This window comes from Spermophilus citellus (assembly GCF_964194105.1).
Source record: "Spermophilus citellus genome assembly, chromosome: 10".
Classification (NCBI taxonomy): domain Eukaryota; kingdom Metazoa; phylum Chordata; class Mammalia; order Rodentia; family Sciuridae; genus Spermophilus; species Spermophilus citellus.
This window is the reverse complement of record NC_138197.1, coordinates 32,001,191-32,019,109: the sequence shown is the minus strand read 5'-3', so window position 1 is coordinate 32,019,109 and position 17,919 is coordinate 32,001,191. Positions and strand designations below refer to the sequence as shown.

The 17,919-nt window shown below is 42.7% G+C and overlaps 1 protein-coding gene across 2 annotated transcripts; it reads right to left on the bottom strand.

Moving 5' to 3' along the window:
* Positions 1-4,532: 4,532 nt before the first annotated feature.
* On the bottom strand, positions 4,533-15,930 carry C1S (complement C1s). Of its 2 annotated transcripts, none has more exons than XM_081309827.1 (12): positions 15,721-15,930; positions 14,752-14,860; positions 14,302-14,509; positions 13,931-14,108; positions 12,936-13,061; positions 11,740-11,939; positions 11,224-11,377; positions 10,757-10,872; positions 10,274-10,352; positions 9,049-9,177; positions 7,686-7,760; positions 4,533-5,683 (listed from the first exon to the last, which is right to left on the bottom strand). In XM_081309827.1, the coding sequence occupies exons 2-12, from the start codon at positions 14,772-14,774 to the stop codon at positions 4,884-4,886; spliced, it is 2,088 nt and encodes a 695-aa protein (XP_081165953.1). In that variant the 5' UTR covers positions 14,775-14,860; positions 15,721-15,930; the 3' UTR covers positions 4,533-4,883. The 2 variants fall into 2 exon arrangements, with proteins under 2 accessions (XP_081165953.1, XP_081165952.1); XM_081309826.1 differs by having other exon boundaries at positions 14,752-14,863; positions 15,721-15,928.
* Positions 15,931-17,919: the final 1,989 nt, after the last annotated feature.

Genomic DNA, 17,919 nt, shown 5'->3' with positions numbered 1-17,919 from the left:
GGTTGTGGTTCAGCGGTAGAGCACATGCCTAGTGCGTGTGAGGCACTAGGTTCAATCCTCAGCACCACATATGAATAAATAAAAAATAAAGGTATGAGGTATAAAAAAAAATGGGAAAGAGTATGCTTATAAAGAGGTAGCTAAAGGGATATCTTTGTGGTAATGGAGCAGTTCTATATATAGATATAGATATAGATATAGGAAGATACATATATATAGGAAGATAGATATATAGATACATATATATAGGAATATTTTATATATATCCCAGTTTTGCTATTGCATAAGATGAAACCTATAGTTACATAAGATGCAACCAGGGCTGGGGCTATAGCTCAGTGGCAGAGTGCTTGCCTAGCAAGCTTGCCTGGGTTCGATCCTTAGTACCACATAAAAATAAATAAAATAAGACATTCTGTCTATCTACAACTACAAAAATTAAAAATAAAATAAAAAGATGCAACCAATAGAGATTCTGGGTTGTTTTTTTTTAAAAAGGTAACCATTAGGGGAAATGGTTGAAAGGTACACAGCACCTCTGTGTACTAATTTTGTAACTTCTGGTGAATCTACATTTCAAAAGAAAGAGGATTTTTGTTAAAAATTTCTGCATATTCTATTTTTTAATTTTTTTAATTAAAAAAATAGGATATGCAGAAAATGTAAATCACATTTCTACAGACTATGCTTCTAATTTTAATAATCATAGTCAAGACAACTTGAAAGAGTCCCAGAATCCTTTCCAGCCCATTCTGGGCTGGTCCCAAGTCAACTAAATTCCTTTCCATCAAGTCCTTTCCATTTTTCTATTGCCCTGCCCCTGAGAAAGGCATAGAGGTTTATTTAGAAAAGTAGATACTTATTCACAGGACAATGGGGACCATCTCAAGAGAGAGAGGCCTTTGGGCTACAGCAAAGAATACAATACAAGCTCAAGGGAGAATGCGGGCATCTCTGGAGGAGAGACAACCTTCCATTGGATCCTTTTGACCACTATGCACTCACTGTCTTTCCTCCCCGACCAGAATTGCTGTTGCTGCAGTTTGGATCTGGAATGTGCCCCCCAAACCCACGCGGTGTAGGCTTGGTCCTCAGCCCATAGCTCTATTGGGAGGCAGTGGAGCCTTTCAGAGGTAGAAGAGGTTAACTTCCTAGTGGGAGGAAGTTAGGTGGCTGGGAGAGTGCCCTTGAGGGGGATATGGGGACTGCAGCCCCTCTGATCTCTCTCTTTGCTTCCCAGCCACCAGGACACACTCCCCACCATGATGTGCTGCCTCACCATGAGGTCACCTGATCGTGGCCTGGAACCTCTAAGACTGAGCCAAAATAAATCTTTCCTCTTTTTTCAGGTGATCATCTCTGGCATTTTACTAGAGAAATGGAAAGCTAACACAATAATCCATTGGCCCATTTTCTTCTAACTGAAGAAAACTGACAATTCATCTGCTTTAAAAAGGGTTTTGGGTTTTTTTTGTTTGTTTGTTTGTTTTTTGTTTTTTGTTTTTGGCAATCAGGCACAGGGGTGCATGCCTGTAATGCCAGCTACTCAGGAGGGTAGGGCAGGATAATCACAAGTTTAAGGCCAACCTGGCACTTTATTGAGACCCTGTCTTAAAAATTAAAATAAAAAGGATTTGGAGATTTAGCTCAATGGTAGAACACTTGTCTAGCATGCACAAAGCCCTGGGTTTAATCCCTGGCACCATAAAAAATAAAAATATATTTTTAAAATTTTGTTTTCCTGAGTTTCAGGTGAAGCAGGCACACATTGTCCCTAAGCAAATTTCAAGGCAGTGTGATTGATTGATATCCTTTAAGCCACCTGATATACTAGCCCTTCTAGGTCTGAAAATGACCACTGCCCCAACTCAAGTGTGATGATAATTAATGTAGATCCTTTTCCTGCCACCCAGGGAGACCATCTTGCAGGGCAGTTAACCAGGCAAAACCCCAAACCCTTATGAGGCAGCAGGGAAAGGGAAATAAGATTCTCTCTGGAAAGGATAAATTTCCTTTTTCTGTTAACTTGTCAGATTCTTGATTAATTGCTGTTACCCCAAATATAAAAGAAGGGAAATGTCTCTATCACAGATCCTGTTTCTCAAATATTTCTCCAAATGTATTTTTTTCTCCAAAACAATCCTCTTTCTGTCACCTAAATCACTGTAGTCTAGGGTACACTGTCAATTGCATCTGCAATGACAGGCAATGGGTGAGGTAGTTAGGAGGTGTACAGTTAAGGAACAACGCAATGGTTTTCTGCCACATGGTTGACTTGATGCCATCTTTCCAGAGACTCCCTGTGATTGCCTGTGATTCTTCAGTCCCTTCTATCAGAATTCTTCTGGTTACCTCATTATTTATTTATCCTGAAGCCTAAAGTCAACTGTTGAATCTGGCCCTTTCGGTTATGGGAGATCAGAGTCCTTTTTTGATAAACCCCAAACACACCCCTGTTGACTTCTGGGAAATCTGCTCTTCTGAAGCCAAATGTCACATGAAACAGGCCAGAGTTCCCCTGAACCCTTATTGTCAACCCTCAGCTTTCATAAGATACCTTGTCAGGATGATCATCACTTTAAGATAGCTCTCCTGTCTGCAGTTTTAAAAATGCTAAATCTGGCCAGGCACAGTGGTACATTCCCATAAACCCAGCAAGAGAGGCTGAGACAGGAGAATTGCAAGTTCTAGGGCAGCCTCAGCAATTTAGTGAGACTGTAGTGAGACCCTGTCTCAAAATTTTTTAAATAAATGAAATGGACTAGGAATGTAGTTCAGTGGAAAAATGCCCCTGGGTTTAATCCCCAGTACCAAAAGAAAAAAGTGATGCTAAGTCTCAGGGCTGGGGATGTAGGTGAGTGGTAGATCACTTGCCTACTATGAAACTTGCCACGTATGAGACCCTGGTTTCATTTCCAGCATCCCCTCTCAAAATAAATCTAAGTCAGTCTCTCTCTCTCTCTCTCTCTCTCTCTCTCTCTCTCTCTCTCTCTCTCTCTCTCTCCTTTTTTTTTTGGGGGGGTGTACCAAGATTCAGGATTTAACCCCCCCACACACACACACCCCAAAAAAATAAATGAATAAATCTAAGTGTCTCTCCCCCCCCCCTTTTTTTTTTTTTTGGTACCGGGATTCATCCCAGAGGTGCTTAAACACTGAGCCATATCTCTATCCCTTTTCATTTTGAGATAGCATCTTGCTAAGTTGTTTATGGCCTTGCTAAATTGCTGAAGCTGGCCTCAAACTTGCAATCCTCATTCCTCAGCCTAGTTATTATTTGAAGAGGAGTTTTGTTTGTTTATTTGTTTGTTTTATTTTGCTTTGCTTTGTTTTGCTAAATTTCCCTTCCCTAGAAAATAGCAGGTAAAGTATCTGGGTCCATCATCATCAGTGAACTTTCAGCTACAGTTGGTACAGAGTCCACTTCAATTTACTACCTTATTGAAAAATCAAAACTACCAAGAAAGCAGACAAAAAAATACTGAACATTTTTTTCTTTTGCTGTACTGGGGATTTAACCCAGGGCCTTCCACATGCTATAAAGTGCTCTATCAGGGCTAGGGATGTGGCTCAAGTGGTAGCGCTCGCCTGGCATGCGTGCAGCCCGGGTTCGATCCTCAGCACCACATACAAACAGAGATATTGTGTCTGCCAAAAACTAAAAAAAATAATAAATAAATATTAAAAAATTCTCTCTCACTCTCTCTTAAAAAAAAAAAAAGTGCTCTATCACTGAGCTATATCCCCAGCCCTTTTTATTAAATTTTGTTTATTTATTTATTTATTTAGAGACAGGGTCTTGATAAATTGTTGATGCTGGCTGGGTGCAGTGGTGCATAACTGTAATTCCAGCAGTTTGGGAGGTTGAGACAGGAGGATCACAAGTTCAAGGCCAGCCTTGGCAAATTAACAAGGCCCTCAGCAACTTAGTGAGATCTTGTCACAAAATAAAAAACAAAAAAAGGCTGAGGAAGTGACTCAATGGTAAAGTGCCCCAGGGTTCGATCCTTGGTACCAAAAAAAAAAAAAAAAAAAAAGTAGAAATAAAAAGGACTGAGGATGTAGCTCAGTGGTAAGCATCCCTGGATTTAATTCCTAGTACCAAAAAAAAAAAAAAAATTGCGAGACTGGCTTCCTATTTGCAATCTTCCTGCTTCAGCTTCTTGAATTGTTGGGATTGCTGGGATTACAGGTGTGCCCACCACTCCCAGATCTCTGAATTTCTTTGGTTTTTCTTTTTTAAGTCATAATATTGTATTATGCAAATGAATATTAAAATTAATTTTCAGGTGACATTGAAAGAATTCATACTTAAAGAATATATTAAACAGCTAATTCCAACTGTTCACAATATTCAGTAAATCTCACAAGAAAAGGGAAGAGGGAAGAAAAGGGGAATTCCCTATTTTCATGACAATTAAATATGAGTTACTATATGCTTGAATCCCATGATTCAGCAGTGCTCTTATTCCATTCCCCTCCTATGGTCTGGACTACTGATATAGAATAAAGAAAGTCAACCAAAATTGGATTATAAGCATGCTTTATTGTAAGTAGATAATGGGTACTGAGAATGATAAAGCAAATGCAAATTCAAACTGGTAAAGAAGAACCAAAAACATTAAGATATTCCTGCTGAAGAGTGCAAGACAGGCTTACTCCTTCATGTTGGATCTATAACAGGTACTCAGACCACAAGGGGATAACCAACACAGTTCTATGATCAAACTCTACAGCCAGCCAGGTACCTTGACAATCAAGTTCTAGCTCAATGATACTACCTTGTCTTCTCTCAGTCATGGTGAAATAATGATAATATTTTGATGAACTGAAAGCAATGGGTTGATCATACCTATTGGAGAAGCTAGTAGTATATGAATGGATTAGTCCTTAGAAGTGGGCTTATTTTCCTGCATGATTTGCTTTATCCAGTCAAGATAGTTCTTAACCTTTGTGTAGATTCCATAGGTCCCACACTTGGGTCCCCAGGACACCAGGCCAGCTACATAGAATTTGGGGGTATCTTCACTGGGGTCCTGTACAGCAAAAGCCCCACCACTGTCCCCTTGACAGCTGTCAACACCCTTCTCTCCTCCAGCACAGATCATGTTGTTAGTGAAAACATACGCAGCTGCATTCATTTTGGAATTTCCCCCTTTCACTTCTCGGCACTTTTCTAAGGGAGCTACAGGTAACTTTGCCCCTCTGAGATAGAGAACATGATCTCTTTTCTCAGTTCGACCCCAGCCTGAGATCATTCCCAGGTCTCCTGGCAAGAGGTTGTATTCTGAGGAGGTGCCTGGCAGGCAGATGGTGGAGACATTTGGTCCCATTTTCACAGGGTCCCTCAGCTGCACCAGCGCGATGTCATTGTCAAAATTTGTTCGTGAACTGGAGTCATCCACTGATTGCCAACGCGGATGAATAATCACACGTTCAGCGGTAAGCATCTGGGTGCTATCCAAACCTGAGGTTCTCACAGTTGTGGATCCGACATACATAGCTGGGTCTGGATTTTCCTCCACAACGTGGGCAGCCGTCAGTACCCAGTACTCATCAATGAGAGCCCCGCCAGCCCACGGGTGCTTAAAGAAGACTTGCCAGGGGAAATTTTTGATATCTGCACGGGATCCTCCAAATATCCTCTGTTGCGTTGTAAAGGGCTCACTGGGGACTCCACAAACTAGGAAAGAATAAGAACAAGATGGGAGGGACAGGAAATGAGGCTGGCCTCCTGCAAATCCTCCAACCACTCAAATACCTTTGCCTCTGGCTGCAGAGTTCTCCAGTATGAGACAGTCAACCTATTTGGTCAACCATCTCTATATCTGACTTATCCTAGCCTTCCTTAAATATCCCCCTTTGCCAATGCCATAAGCAGGCTCTAGGAGAGTAGTTCAGCACAGCCGGGCATGGTGATGCACACCTGTAATCCCAGTAGCTCAGGACGCTGAAGCAGGATGATCACCAGTTCAAAAACAGCCTCAGCAAAGGTGAGGTGCTAAGCAACTCAGTGACACTCTGTCTCTAAATAAAATACCAAATAGGGCTGAGGATGTGGCTCAGTGGTCAATTGCCCTTAAGTTCAATCCCCAGTACCCCCTCTCAAAGAGAGAGTGGGGGGTTCAGCACTGAGGCCAGGCACCCAACTGGGAACCAGTGCTGAAAAACTCCTTCCTCACACAGACTGCAGAGGAGGCAAGCTTTATACCTTCTACTGATGCCCAGATGAAACCTCTATTTAACACCTTCTTTACTGAAGTCCTGGTTGCACCTGACTCCCTCCTAGCAACCCAAAGGTCAACCTATGATGGAAAACAAAGAGAGTTCTCTTCTTTGATCTTAACCTCTTGTTCTCCATGGGTTGGTTCTAGGTAAGACTGCTTTGCCATTCCCTAGTACTGAGTTTCAGATGAAGCTGAATTATATCAGTCCCTTGTTAGACACTCTGAATAGACTTTGAATTGAGCATAATGAGCTTTGTACCCAGACAGAGCTGGGTTCAAAGCCTGCCCCTGACTCTTACTGAATTCACTCATCCATAAATGAGACCTCATAGGATTGCTACAAGGATGTGGAAGAGATAATAAATGCAACAAATTGGCTTGGTCTTTAGTTTTCAATAGCATTGTTATTATTACTAGGATCATTATTATTATTCTTGTTTTGCCCTGTTGTCTTCTACTCAACTCTTGATTTCTGATCTTCCTGTAACCCCCATTTATTTTATTCCTCAATATCTTCTTTCCACATAGATTTCTTTCTTTCTTTCTTTTTTTTTTTTTTTTTTTTTTTTTTTGTACCAGGGATTGAACCCAGGGGCTCTAAACCACTGAGCCATATACCCAGCCCTTTTGATTTTTTAATTGAGACAGGGTCTTGCTAAGTTGCTTAGGACTTCACCAAGTTGCGGAGGCTGACTTTGAACTTACTATCCTCCTGTCTCAGCCTCCCTAGCTGCTGGAATTATAGGTATACACCACCACACCTGCCTGCCACATAGACTTTTAGTATAATAACTAGGCTATATGGGGCTGGGGTTGTGGCTCAGTGGTAAAGCGCTCGCCTAGCATGTGTGAAGCACTGGGTTCAATCCTCAGCACCACATAAAAATAAATAAATAAAATAAAGGTAATGTATCCATCTATAACTAAAAGATTTTTTTTGAGAGAGAGAAGAGAGAGAATTTTTAACTTTTATTTTTTAGTTTTTGGTGGACACAACATCTTTGTTTGTATGTGGTGCTGAGGATTGAACCCGGGCTGCACGCATGCCAGGTGAGTGCACTACCGCTTGAGCCACATCCCCAGCCCAAAGAATTTTTTAAAATAATAACAAGGCTATATACACTTCTTTCTGAGTATTGATTCCTCACTCTCAACTTTCAGATCCTGCTTTTAGCAATTCTGTATCTGCTTACCTCATCTTCATCACCAGGCTCAACTGGTCTTGACTCTGACACTCACTGTTGCTGGCTGACTTGCCTATTTTGCTTCGAGTAGCCCTGACTCAGTGTGGTTGAGGGAATACCCGCAGCCCAGTGTTACAACCTTTCACTGTGCTGGACTCTAGAAGACCTGGACTAAGTCCTTTCCCAAGAGGATTGCAGCTGCTTTCAGAAGGTGACTCCCCACTCCACTGCACCTGTGGCTCCAGTCTCTGCCCACACCAAAAACCCTGATTACCTGGAATACATTTGGGCAACTCAGTGCCCAGCACTTCATTCACCCAGCTCCCGTTAACAGCACAGCGATACTCCCCTGGAATCACACAAGGGATACATGTCAACACCACCACATCTTCCCTCTTCCACTTTTTCCTTTCAGGCAGAGCCTGGGCTCCTCTGAGATTTGAGAAGGGGGTCAGAACAAATCAACTAGAAGATAATCTTGAGCATCCCCCAAATAATACCTCAGGCCTCTATCTTGCTAAAGAAAAAGAAAGAATAGTCTTCAAAGCAGAAGGAAGAAGGGTTATGATAGAGACTGAGAAAGTGCTTTATGTGGGAAAATAATTTTTTTAAATGTTAATAATATAATGAAAATCAATGTAGAAGGGCCTACTTTGTTTCATCTAGCACTGCCAGGGCCTTTACTGCAAGAAAACCAGTCATCAGCGGGTACAGTTGCACACGCCTGTAACCCCAGAGACTCAGAAGGCGGAGACAGGAGGATGGCAAACTTGAGGCCAGCCTTAGCAAATTAAAAATAAAAAGGATTGAGGATGCAACTCAATAGTAAAGTGCCCCTGGATTCAATCTCCAGTACCAAAAAAAAAAAAAAAAGTCACCACCATATGACGACTTGCAGCTGTGTTGGGGCGGCCTTGAACAGGAGTTGAGCACCCACTTAGCCTTGAGTAACGGGGGTGGGGGGGGTTGTGGTGGAACTGGCATCATCCTGTGTGCGAGGCAGGTGGGCCTCACCTTCACAAGGGAGTGCGCATCACCCAATGGGACTGGGCTACACCCCCATATTTGCTGTAACACAATCCCCTTGCTTTATTTGGGTGGAATTTTCTATCGAATGTCTCCCCGCTAGATAAAAACAGGGGTTCAGGATGTGCTCTCTCTCTAGCCCCTTGCCTCATGCCTCCCTTGTTCCCCTTGCCCTCCAGCATGGGAGCTGAGGCCCCAGAGCCATCCTTGAACCCCAAAAAGGGTTTTTCTGTGTTTGTGTGGTCTTTTCGTTGCCAGCCAAATTCAGGAGGGGTGACCCTGACTCCTTCGCCTGTGTGGGCCATACAGCTGGAAGTTCTCCTGTGAGTTTTACATGAAACAACTGGTCCAGGGGGATAACCATATGAAAGGAATGTTGTAGGGGAATTCCTACCGTAGCTGCAAAGCTGAGTTGGTGACCTTTAGGATTTTCTTGAGAACATACCCTGCCCCATGTGAAAACTGTATCCTTACTGGAAGCCAAGAGGATGACAGTGTGTGTTGTCTCCCCCATTTCTCTACAAACCCTCCCCAACCCAGAAAGATTTACTGTTTGCCCTCTAAATGTTCACATTCCCTTTCTTTCTCTTTCTCTGGTAGAAGAAACCTACCTCCATCTTCATGTTCCATGTAGTAATATGGCTCCTCACAAGTGTAGCGAATGACAGAACCATATAAAGTATTTTCTGCATCTTCAACTTTACCATTCCGAATGGGTTCAGGAATGCCACAGTCCACAGCTACAAAAGGAAGGGAGGAGACTGATGGTCAGGACAGTTACCCCTTCCCAGGAAGAGTTATGGGGTCAGTTCCATCCTTACTTCTTCCCCACCCCATATCCATAAGCACACCCCAAATGAATCTCCCACACCACCTCTCCATGACCATCCTCTCCAACCAGCATCACCCACTCTCTAGCCCATCGACATATGCCAATCCAGATTGCCCACTGAAAGCTAAAATGAAGAACCTGGTTCTTAAGAGGTTGGCAGAGGTCCTGGAGAAACCAGGAAGGCACCCTTTTGGAGCTATTAACTACTAATCCCAAAGCCCCTTTCTTAGCCAGGCATGGTAGCATGTGCTCCCAGCAACTCAGAGGTTGAGGCTCAAGTATCCCAAGTTTGAGGACAGTCTGAGCAACTTAGTGAGACTCTGTCTCAAAATAAAGAACAAAATGGACTAGGAGTATAACTCAGTGGTAGAGCAGCCCTGGATTCAAGCCCCAGTACTAGGAAGGAGGAAGGGAGGGAGGAAAAGAGGGAGGGTGGGCAAAGTTTCTTTTTCTGCAGGGTGATGGGGGGGATACCCAGGATTGAACTTAGGGGTCCTTAACCACTGAGCCACATCCCTAGCCCTATTTTGAATTTTATTAAAGATAAGATCTCACTGAGTTGCTTAGCACCTCACTAAATTGCTGAGGCTGGCTTTGAATTTGCGATCCTCCTGCCTCAGCCTCCTGAGCCGCTAGGATTACAGGCACCTGGCTTCAAAGTTACTTTCTTTAGAAGAAATCTGCTAGTCTAGCTGGCCTGGGATCATGCATGGTCTGGATCTAGAAATTCTTCCATGACTGACTTTCCTTAAAAACCCAACCCACTCTCTCATAACCCTAAGAGTTATTTGGGTTTTTTGTTGTTGTTGTTGTTGTTGATTGTTTGTTTTTTCATTTGTAGATAAACACGATGCCTTTATTTTATTTATTTTTATATTGCACATGCTAGGCAAGCGTTCTACCACTGAGCCACAACCCCCGCCCCATACACTTGATTTTTATGTGCTGATTTTTCAGTTCCCTTGGGGAGAAAAAAAAAAGTTCCACATTGAAGAGACACGTACGTTGACATTTCAGTTTGGAATTACTCCACTTTCCATTGCTTTGACAAGTCGAATAGAAAGATGTTGAGCCAACACTTCCCTAGAGAACAATTATAGATATCAGCATTAATTTATACAGAGAGAGATGGGAAATCAAAACCGAAAATTAAATTGATCTCTGGACTTGGATTAACAAGGATTCCTCACCAAAAAAGGCTTGGGAACAGTTTAGCAAATGACCCAAAACACCCGGGAGTTGGGGCTGAAAGAGACAACTGTGTCCCAGCATATCCTCTCCCCTTCCCCAGGAAGGCTGAAGGCAGAGAGAGTGCCCAACTGGCCAAGGAGCCCCATGGCTCACCTAGGACTGAAGATCTTGAGCTGTTCTATGGAACAGGTGTTAATACCTTAATCAAACAGGGATGTTAGGCAACGACTGGACAATTTCAGTATGCTCATCCTGATCTGGTCAGAGATTAGGGAGAAGCCCAAATGGTACTTTACCTCTACAACTTCGAACCCTTCTTTACAGGTTATCTTCACCATATCTTTAAACACATATTTTGCCTTTTCAGGCTCCCAAAAAGAATTGGCAGAGACTTCTTTTGGACAGGGGTTTGCTTAGAAAGGACAAAGTTGGGACAAAAAAATATTTTTACTAAATAGTTGGAGACTGTTCTATTTACATCATTCTGCTTTCTAAAATCATTCAATTGTTCTCAATTCCAATGCCTAACATTCTAATATGGCAGATAACTAAAATAATATGGTGTTACTAACTAACCATCCCTAGGTTGTCCACATTCTCAGGTCTAGTTGAAGGATTACTATGTTGAAGCATTTCCATCAATAACTGACAGATTTAGATCTTCTGGAGAAATTTATGTATCCCAGAATTCTATCAAAACAACAGTCTACCTGTTCAAGGACCTTAATGTCACCAGTTAAAAAAACACTTTTAGGTTACTCACGATCTCCATGGTAACGAAATTTCCAGCCTTTTTTTTGCCCTGTTAGATCAGTTTGAAAGATGATATCAAGAGTGTTACTCTTGGTTTCAATAGTCAGGGGCCCAGGGAATCCATTACCACAGAAAGGACCAAATTGTTGGTTTCTTGCAACAAACTGAAAGAAAACAAAATGATCAAATCAGAAGAGAAAGAATTTAAAGGGAAGAGGTTAAATGGAAGGTATAAAAGGGACAGTCAGGCACAGTGGAACATGCTTATAATCTCAGCTATTCTGAAGGCTGAGGCAGGAGGACTGCAAATTCTAAGCCAACTTCAGCAATTTAGCAAGGCCCTGTTTCAAAAGAAAAAATAAAAAGGGCTTGGGGCATATCTCAGTGATAAAGTGTGTGCCTAGATATACATTACTGCAAAAAAAAAAAAATTAAAGGAGATAATAAGGGGCAGGAAGAAAGATAGTTTTATCTTCAAGGAGAAGTAAATTGGGGGCAGAGCAAGAATTAATCATCCACCACGCACAACTAAACTGTCATGGCAGTTCCCCTTTGAGTCAGCTGGTTCCACATCAAAATCTTCTCTCCGCATAGTAACCACCACTTGGAACCCTTCTTCCAGCTGGATCTGATATTCACACCTTGAGTTCTCTGGATATGGATTGGGATAATTGGGACTTGCAATCTCCCCAGTCAATGTAGTAAACACATCCCCGCTGCAGTTGACTAAGGGAGAAAAAAAGAAAGGAGAAATCAAATATAGGGTCAAGCAAAGAAGTTCCTGCACCAAACTATGATTCCTTCTGGCATAAACTGAGAGTCCTCCATTCAGACTAATCTAGGATCCATTCCCTGACTGGAGCCCACCCGGAGCAATTATACACCCAGTGCTTATTAATGGGGCTATCCAATGCCTATGAGATTTCTATCACTCTTATGATAGGGATATGAACAACTTTAGGCAGACTCTTCACAGGCATCTATCTTGCTTCTCCAATTAACTAACTTTATACTGTGGCTCTTATGTAACTGTTTGGATTTTAAATGTTTCCCAAAGTCCCATATGCTAACGGCTTGGTCACCAGCCTGTGGCACTATCAGGAGTTGGTGGAACCTTAGAAGGTAGAGTCTAGTGGAAGAAAATAGATTATTGGAGGTGTGCCCTTGAAAGGACTACTGGGACTCTAACCTCTTTCTGTCTCTCTTTCACTACCTGACCATCATAATGTGAGCAATTTTGCTCTACTACATGCTTCCTGCCATGATGTTCTGCCCTCACCACACACCCAAACAATGGAGCCATCCAACCATGGACTGAAAGCATGAGCCATAACAAACATTTTCTCCTTTTTTTAAAAAAAAAAATATTTTCAGTTGTAGATGGACACAATACCTTCATTCATTTATTTTATATGGTGCTGAGGATCAAACCCAGTGCATCATACATGCTAGGCAAGCGCTCTACCACTGAGCCACAACCCCCAGTCCACATTTCCTCCTTTTAAATTGATTATCTCAAGCATTTTGTCACAGCAATGAAAAGCTGACTAACACACCTTATCTTGTTCCCCTCCTATGGTTCCCCACTCAGTTATGGGTAACTAAGAATAGATGCCTGAAAGAAGAGCCTAATCAAAATTGGAAGATAGACAAAGCCCTTTCTGAGGCCTCAGTACATTCCAAATCCCCTGGAACATGAATCTCTCTTAATGCCAAGCTCACCTCCACAATTCCTCATATCATCATGGAGAAAGTATTCTGGAGGACAGGAACAGAAGTAACCACCAATGAAGTTGTTGCAGAAGTGGCTACAAGGGACATCTACAAAATCTGTGCACTCATTTACATCTGTAAGGAGAAAAAGATTGAGGTCAAGCACAAAAGTCTAGAAGGAGGAATGGAGTTAAACCCCAAACTATAAAGGTTTAAAAAAAAAAGAGAGAGAGAGACACTAACTGTTAAAGATTGTCAAAGAACCACATTTCAGAGTGCTATTATTCTGCATTACTTTCCTGAACTATGATTCCAAAGTTGTGCCCTGCCATTGTACTGCTATAACGAAGCTCTCAATGCCAGAGATCCCTGATTTTTCTTGCATACAGAGTGTTTCAGTGCCAGACACAACACTCTGCAGGCCAAACATGTGCTGTTTTCTGCAGGGAGGACATTAGTTCATCTATCTCTTTACACCACATTGGTCCTTCTAGCAGATCTAAGCAATACTTTGACTTTGTGACAAGTTCTAACTTCATTCTAACCCGGAGACAGATATAGAAGTGCCCAGAATTTGAAAGTTTGAATGCCACATTTTGAATTGGTTTGAGTATCCTACGTTCCTTATGTAATTTTTGGCAAGTGATTAACTTTATAGTTTTCATTTTCTTTATCTTTTTATAGAGATAATAATACCTACCTTGAAGTGTTGAGACCATATTAATATAGGAAATTTTCTAATATAGTACTCAATTCATAGTGGTTCTCAATAAATTAAGATTTATTATCTACTATCAACATTAACATCATCAATCACCAATAAAATATGATCATGTGTTTGAAATTCACAAAGGTAATTGATGAATTGATGGAAGGAGCCAGGCCAAATCAATACTTTGTAAAAGTTATAAATAGAATCCTCATTTAATACACCATACAGTATTTTTACTTTTTCTAATCTTGTAGCTGGATCAGTAAATCATACACACAAGGGTGAGTCTTACCTGTGGCAACATAATATGCAGCAAACCCAGTAAATCGTTCCTCGTTGGAGAAGTCTGACTTAAAGGTCACCTGGAGTTTATTGTATGGGATTTGGAACTCCTCCACAATTGGGGAGTTGGGATTCTTGCTGGTCCTCTTTCCACAGAGTTTCCCTTCTTCAGTGCCCCCTGACATTATCTAAGAGAAGAGTAAAAATGATGTTATTCAAGGGGAATATTTTGGCCTGGAGGTGATAAAGTAGAACCTTGACCCCCATAGAACTACCTGACTCCAGTTCCCTGAATGTCTGTGGCTCTCCCCCAATCATCCTTCTCATTCCTCCACTCCAGCCATGGTCTTCCACCACCATTCTGCATGGTTTGTGATATACCTGCACTGAGTCATATGCGCAGTCCTCTGACAGTTCTATGTCCAGATGAGTGAAGTAGAGGTGAATTCCATACCCTTCAGGAACTTCTATGTCCCAAGATTTCTCTATCTCATTGGGGTATGCCTGAGGATAGTTAGGGGACAGGATCTCCCCATACATGGTCGGCTCAGCATAAACCCGTGCCAAAAGAGAAAACAAGACAATGCACCTGAAATTTAAAAGGGGGAGGGGCACAGTCATGTGGGTAACCCAGGTACCGACAGCCTCTTGTAGAATTCGAGCATTTGTCCCAAAGGGAAGGAAGGAAAAGAGAAAAGGACACCTAGCAGACCATGGAAGAAAACCTTAGCTTGGAATAAAGAAAAGGCCTAGGTCAAATCAAAACCCTTTTCTTGAGAAGATGAAGGGACTGGAGTCCATGAACATTTCTGTAGACCCCCAATCACTTACCATGTCTCTGGCGATGTGTCCATGTCTCTGGACCTAACTCTCTGTTCCTCTGGACTTTGGAGCTCAAGTGGTGGACAGCCTGGCTATCCGTCTGTCAAACACAGTCACCCTGCTTTGGTGGTGAGAAGCACCAGAAGAATAACATAAGTTTAATAGAGCCACACTATCAGTCTTCACATATGACACCCGGCCTCTCACACCCTCCCTGGTCAGACTTCACTAATTTTCTACACTGGAACTAAATCCTATCTTTCTCCCATTGCTGCTCTGACTTCCTCCCAACTTTTCTCCAGAGCAAGTAGTTTCTCCCAGTTTTCTTCTTTTTCTGTTCCTCACCTCTAGGCCCCCTCAATCAATCTCTCTCCTGGCCTCACAGAACAATAGCCCCATTTCCACCCAGGTTTTTGGGAGTCTGCCCACCTGACCGTCCAGCTAAGATAGTTCCCCTCCTTTTCCACCACAAACCTTTTATCACTTCAAGTCAGCCCTCTTTACTATGGTTAGTATAACATGGGTTTCTGTGGATGTCCCCAACGACCACTGATGGAGGAATGAGATTATTTCAATAGGGGAGGGCAGGGTCCTTGGGAGAAATGGTTTGAGAGGGGAAGTGCTACCCCCACTGAGACAGGATTGCAAAAGGAAGGAGAGGAGGGGCAGCTAATAACAAGAAACAAAATCTTCCAGAGTTAGTTTGTTTTTTCCTTTACTAAGAGAGGATATCTTCCTAGAAAAGTCCTGCCAAAATAGCTTGAAAACAATGGTAAAACCCTGAAAACAATGGTACTGTGATGGGGTAAAGCGGGGTGGATGGGATCAGCCTAGGAGAAATGGGTTATCTCTAATTCTGTCTTTTTTTATTCTTCTCTTTCCAGCCCACCATCTTTGCCCCAGACTTTTCTCTGTGTGGTTCTCTGCCTTTCTTTTCCCCTCCCTCAAAGCTCTGCTCTTCATTTTTAAAGTTTTTACCTTCAGAAACTGATGGGAGCAAGTGGGTCAGCCCTCTCGCTCCTGCCAGTGGTCATGCTGGGCGACCCTGCTGGCTCCCAGGAGCAACGGCTTGGCCTCTATGCTCCTTCTGCAGGAACTTCCGGCAGACCTCCCTGTCCTGGTTCTGTACATAAGATTCTCTATCCAAGTGTGCATGTCCGAAATTCCCTGATCTCAACCAAGAGGGGGCTGGGAGACCATGACACAGAGGAAGGGTTATTCAGCCTTGATCCTGGAGCTCCCTCTGCTTTTGAAACGAGAACTGCATCTTCCTTCCAGGCTCAAGTTCCAGGGGAGAAAGGAGGAATGGGGGAATTTCGCAGATTGCCTAATGCTCTTTCCCAGCCAAAGGGTGTGTGTTTCAGAGTTTTCAGGGAAATCAGGTGACTTATGGGAAAAGGAGGGAATTGATACTAGGAGAAAAAAAACCAAACCCATAAAGTTCAACCCTCTCCCTGTGAATCATGGATTAAGGAAGAGGAGTTGTCCCAAGTGCAGTTCATCCCAACCTTCAAGGCAAATTTAATGGTTGGATAATGATTTATACCTAGGCCCCAGATGATGTATTTTCCTCTTCCTAAAACCTCTTCCCAAACATCTCGATGCTAGCCACCAATCAAGATAAATCCCAGGGTTGGGGTTGGGGCTCAGTGTTAGAGCACTTGCCTGGCACATTTGAGGCACTGGGTTTGCTCCTCAGCACCACATAAAAATAAATAAATAAAATAAAGGTACTGTGTCCAACTATAATTAAAACATTAAAAAATAAAAAGAGAGAGAGAGACAAAACCCAACCTCTCAACTATTACCTTTGGGGCCAGATGTGCTTTGAGAAGCAGGATGGATTTTACTAAAACAATGATATATGTGGACCCCAAATTAAGTAACATCTCCTTCTTTGCCTTGCTCCAGGTGTGACCAAAAACACGGTCCTTGCCCAATAACGAGGACCTTTGAATATAACCCTTACTGCTCTGTCACTGCAACTTATTTTTAAAATAGACATGTTTCTTTCTCCTTCCCCTGCTCATCCGAAATCTCTCCCTCTCCTTAATCTCAGGGGAAACAGGATTACCTCCCTTCCCCTTCCTGTCCTTGAGCACTCACCCACCAGAGGAAGAAATAATCCAGACTTTGGGGATGGCACCAGAAGACCTCAGAGAGGACTATCTCCCAAATTAACAAGTGAATTACAACTCCCGCAGAGAATACGTGGAGTGTAGTCTTTGAATTCCTAATTAAAAGCCTTGTTGCTGCTGACGGGCAGAATCACAGCCTTTGGGACAGGAGTTCCCTGTTTCTCCTGTGTTAGCAAAGCAATAAACCCTCTTTCTTTTTTCTCAAAACTGTGTTCTAGTTATCGGATTGCCATTAGGGGCAAGGACCAAGCTTCTTTTGGCAACAAATTTGGTACCCCAGGAGGAACCGAGAACAACTCGCATTCCAGTTTCCTGGGGCAAGCCTGGCTCTCCAAGGCCATACTGAGGATGTAAGGCCAACTTGCTAAGAGAGTTAGGAGACAAATAGGTCTGCCTCAGGTTGAACCATAGGAGCTGTTCCTGTGAAAAAGGGAGGGACTGAGGGATGATCTCAGCAGCTGCTGAAGCTCCTTTTGCTTCAGGGAACCCCCACATCCTCTCTGTGAACAGTACAGGTTGCTCCATAGTAGTCCACTTAAGGAAACTGAACTCAGGAAAGTCGCAATAACCTTGGCCATTTGGTAAGTCCCCAGTGTGCACACCAAGACTCTTGATTCCAACACTTCTGGTTCTTCTTTATGGGAACATCTAGTCCCTCTTTGTGAGGACGTCTGTGGCACCACTGGTGTAGGAGTCATGGTTAAGCGGGACTCAAGAACCTAGGGATATTTACCCCTTTCTGGTCTGTTCTAGGTTCTCATCTGTTTCTCTCTGGTTGTCTGTCTGTATTTTTGTTCTGTTTGTATCTGTTACTGTCCCTTTTTAGATATAACCAATACTGCACTGATCCTATAAGTAGTGTCTTGGGAAAGATCTTGGCTGGTCAATTTAAAGGTTCCTGTCCTTCAGCCATGGTTTTGGGGCTCCTCTGGTTGTCTCTCTGTTTCTTTTTTGTATAATCATGCAATTGGAGTTGGTCTGTCAGAGGTAAAGTAAGTTGAAGAAAGGGCCACCTACAGGTATAAGCCTGTCTAAAATA

Coding starts and splice junctions, on each gene's coding strand:
- C1S (XM_081309827.1), bottom strand. CDS start 14,774: ATGGACACATCGCCAGAGACATG. Junction 14,510..14,751: donor GACACATCGCCAGAGACATG/GTAAGTGATTGG, acceptor TTTAAATTTCAG/GTGCATTGTCTTGTTTTCTC. Junction 7,761..9,048: donor CATGGAACATGAAGATGGAG/GTAGGTTTCTTC, acceptor GTGTGATTCCAG/GGGAGTATCGCTGTGCTGTT.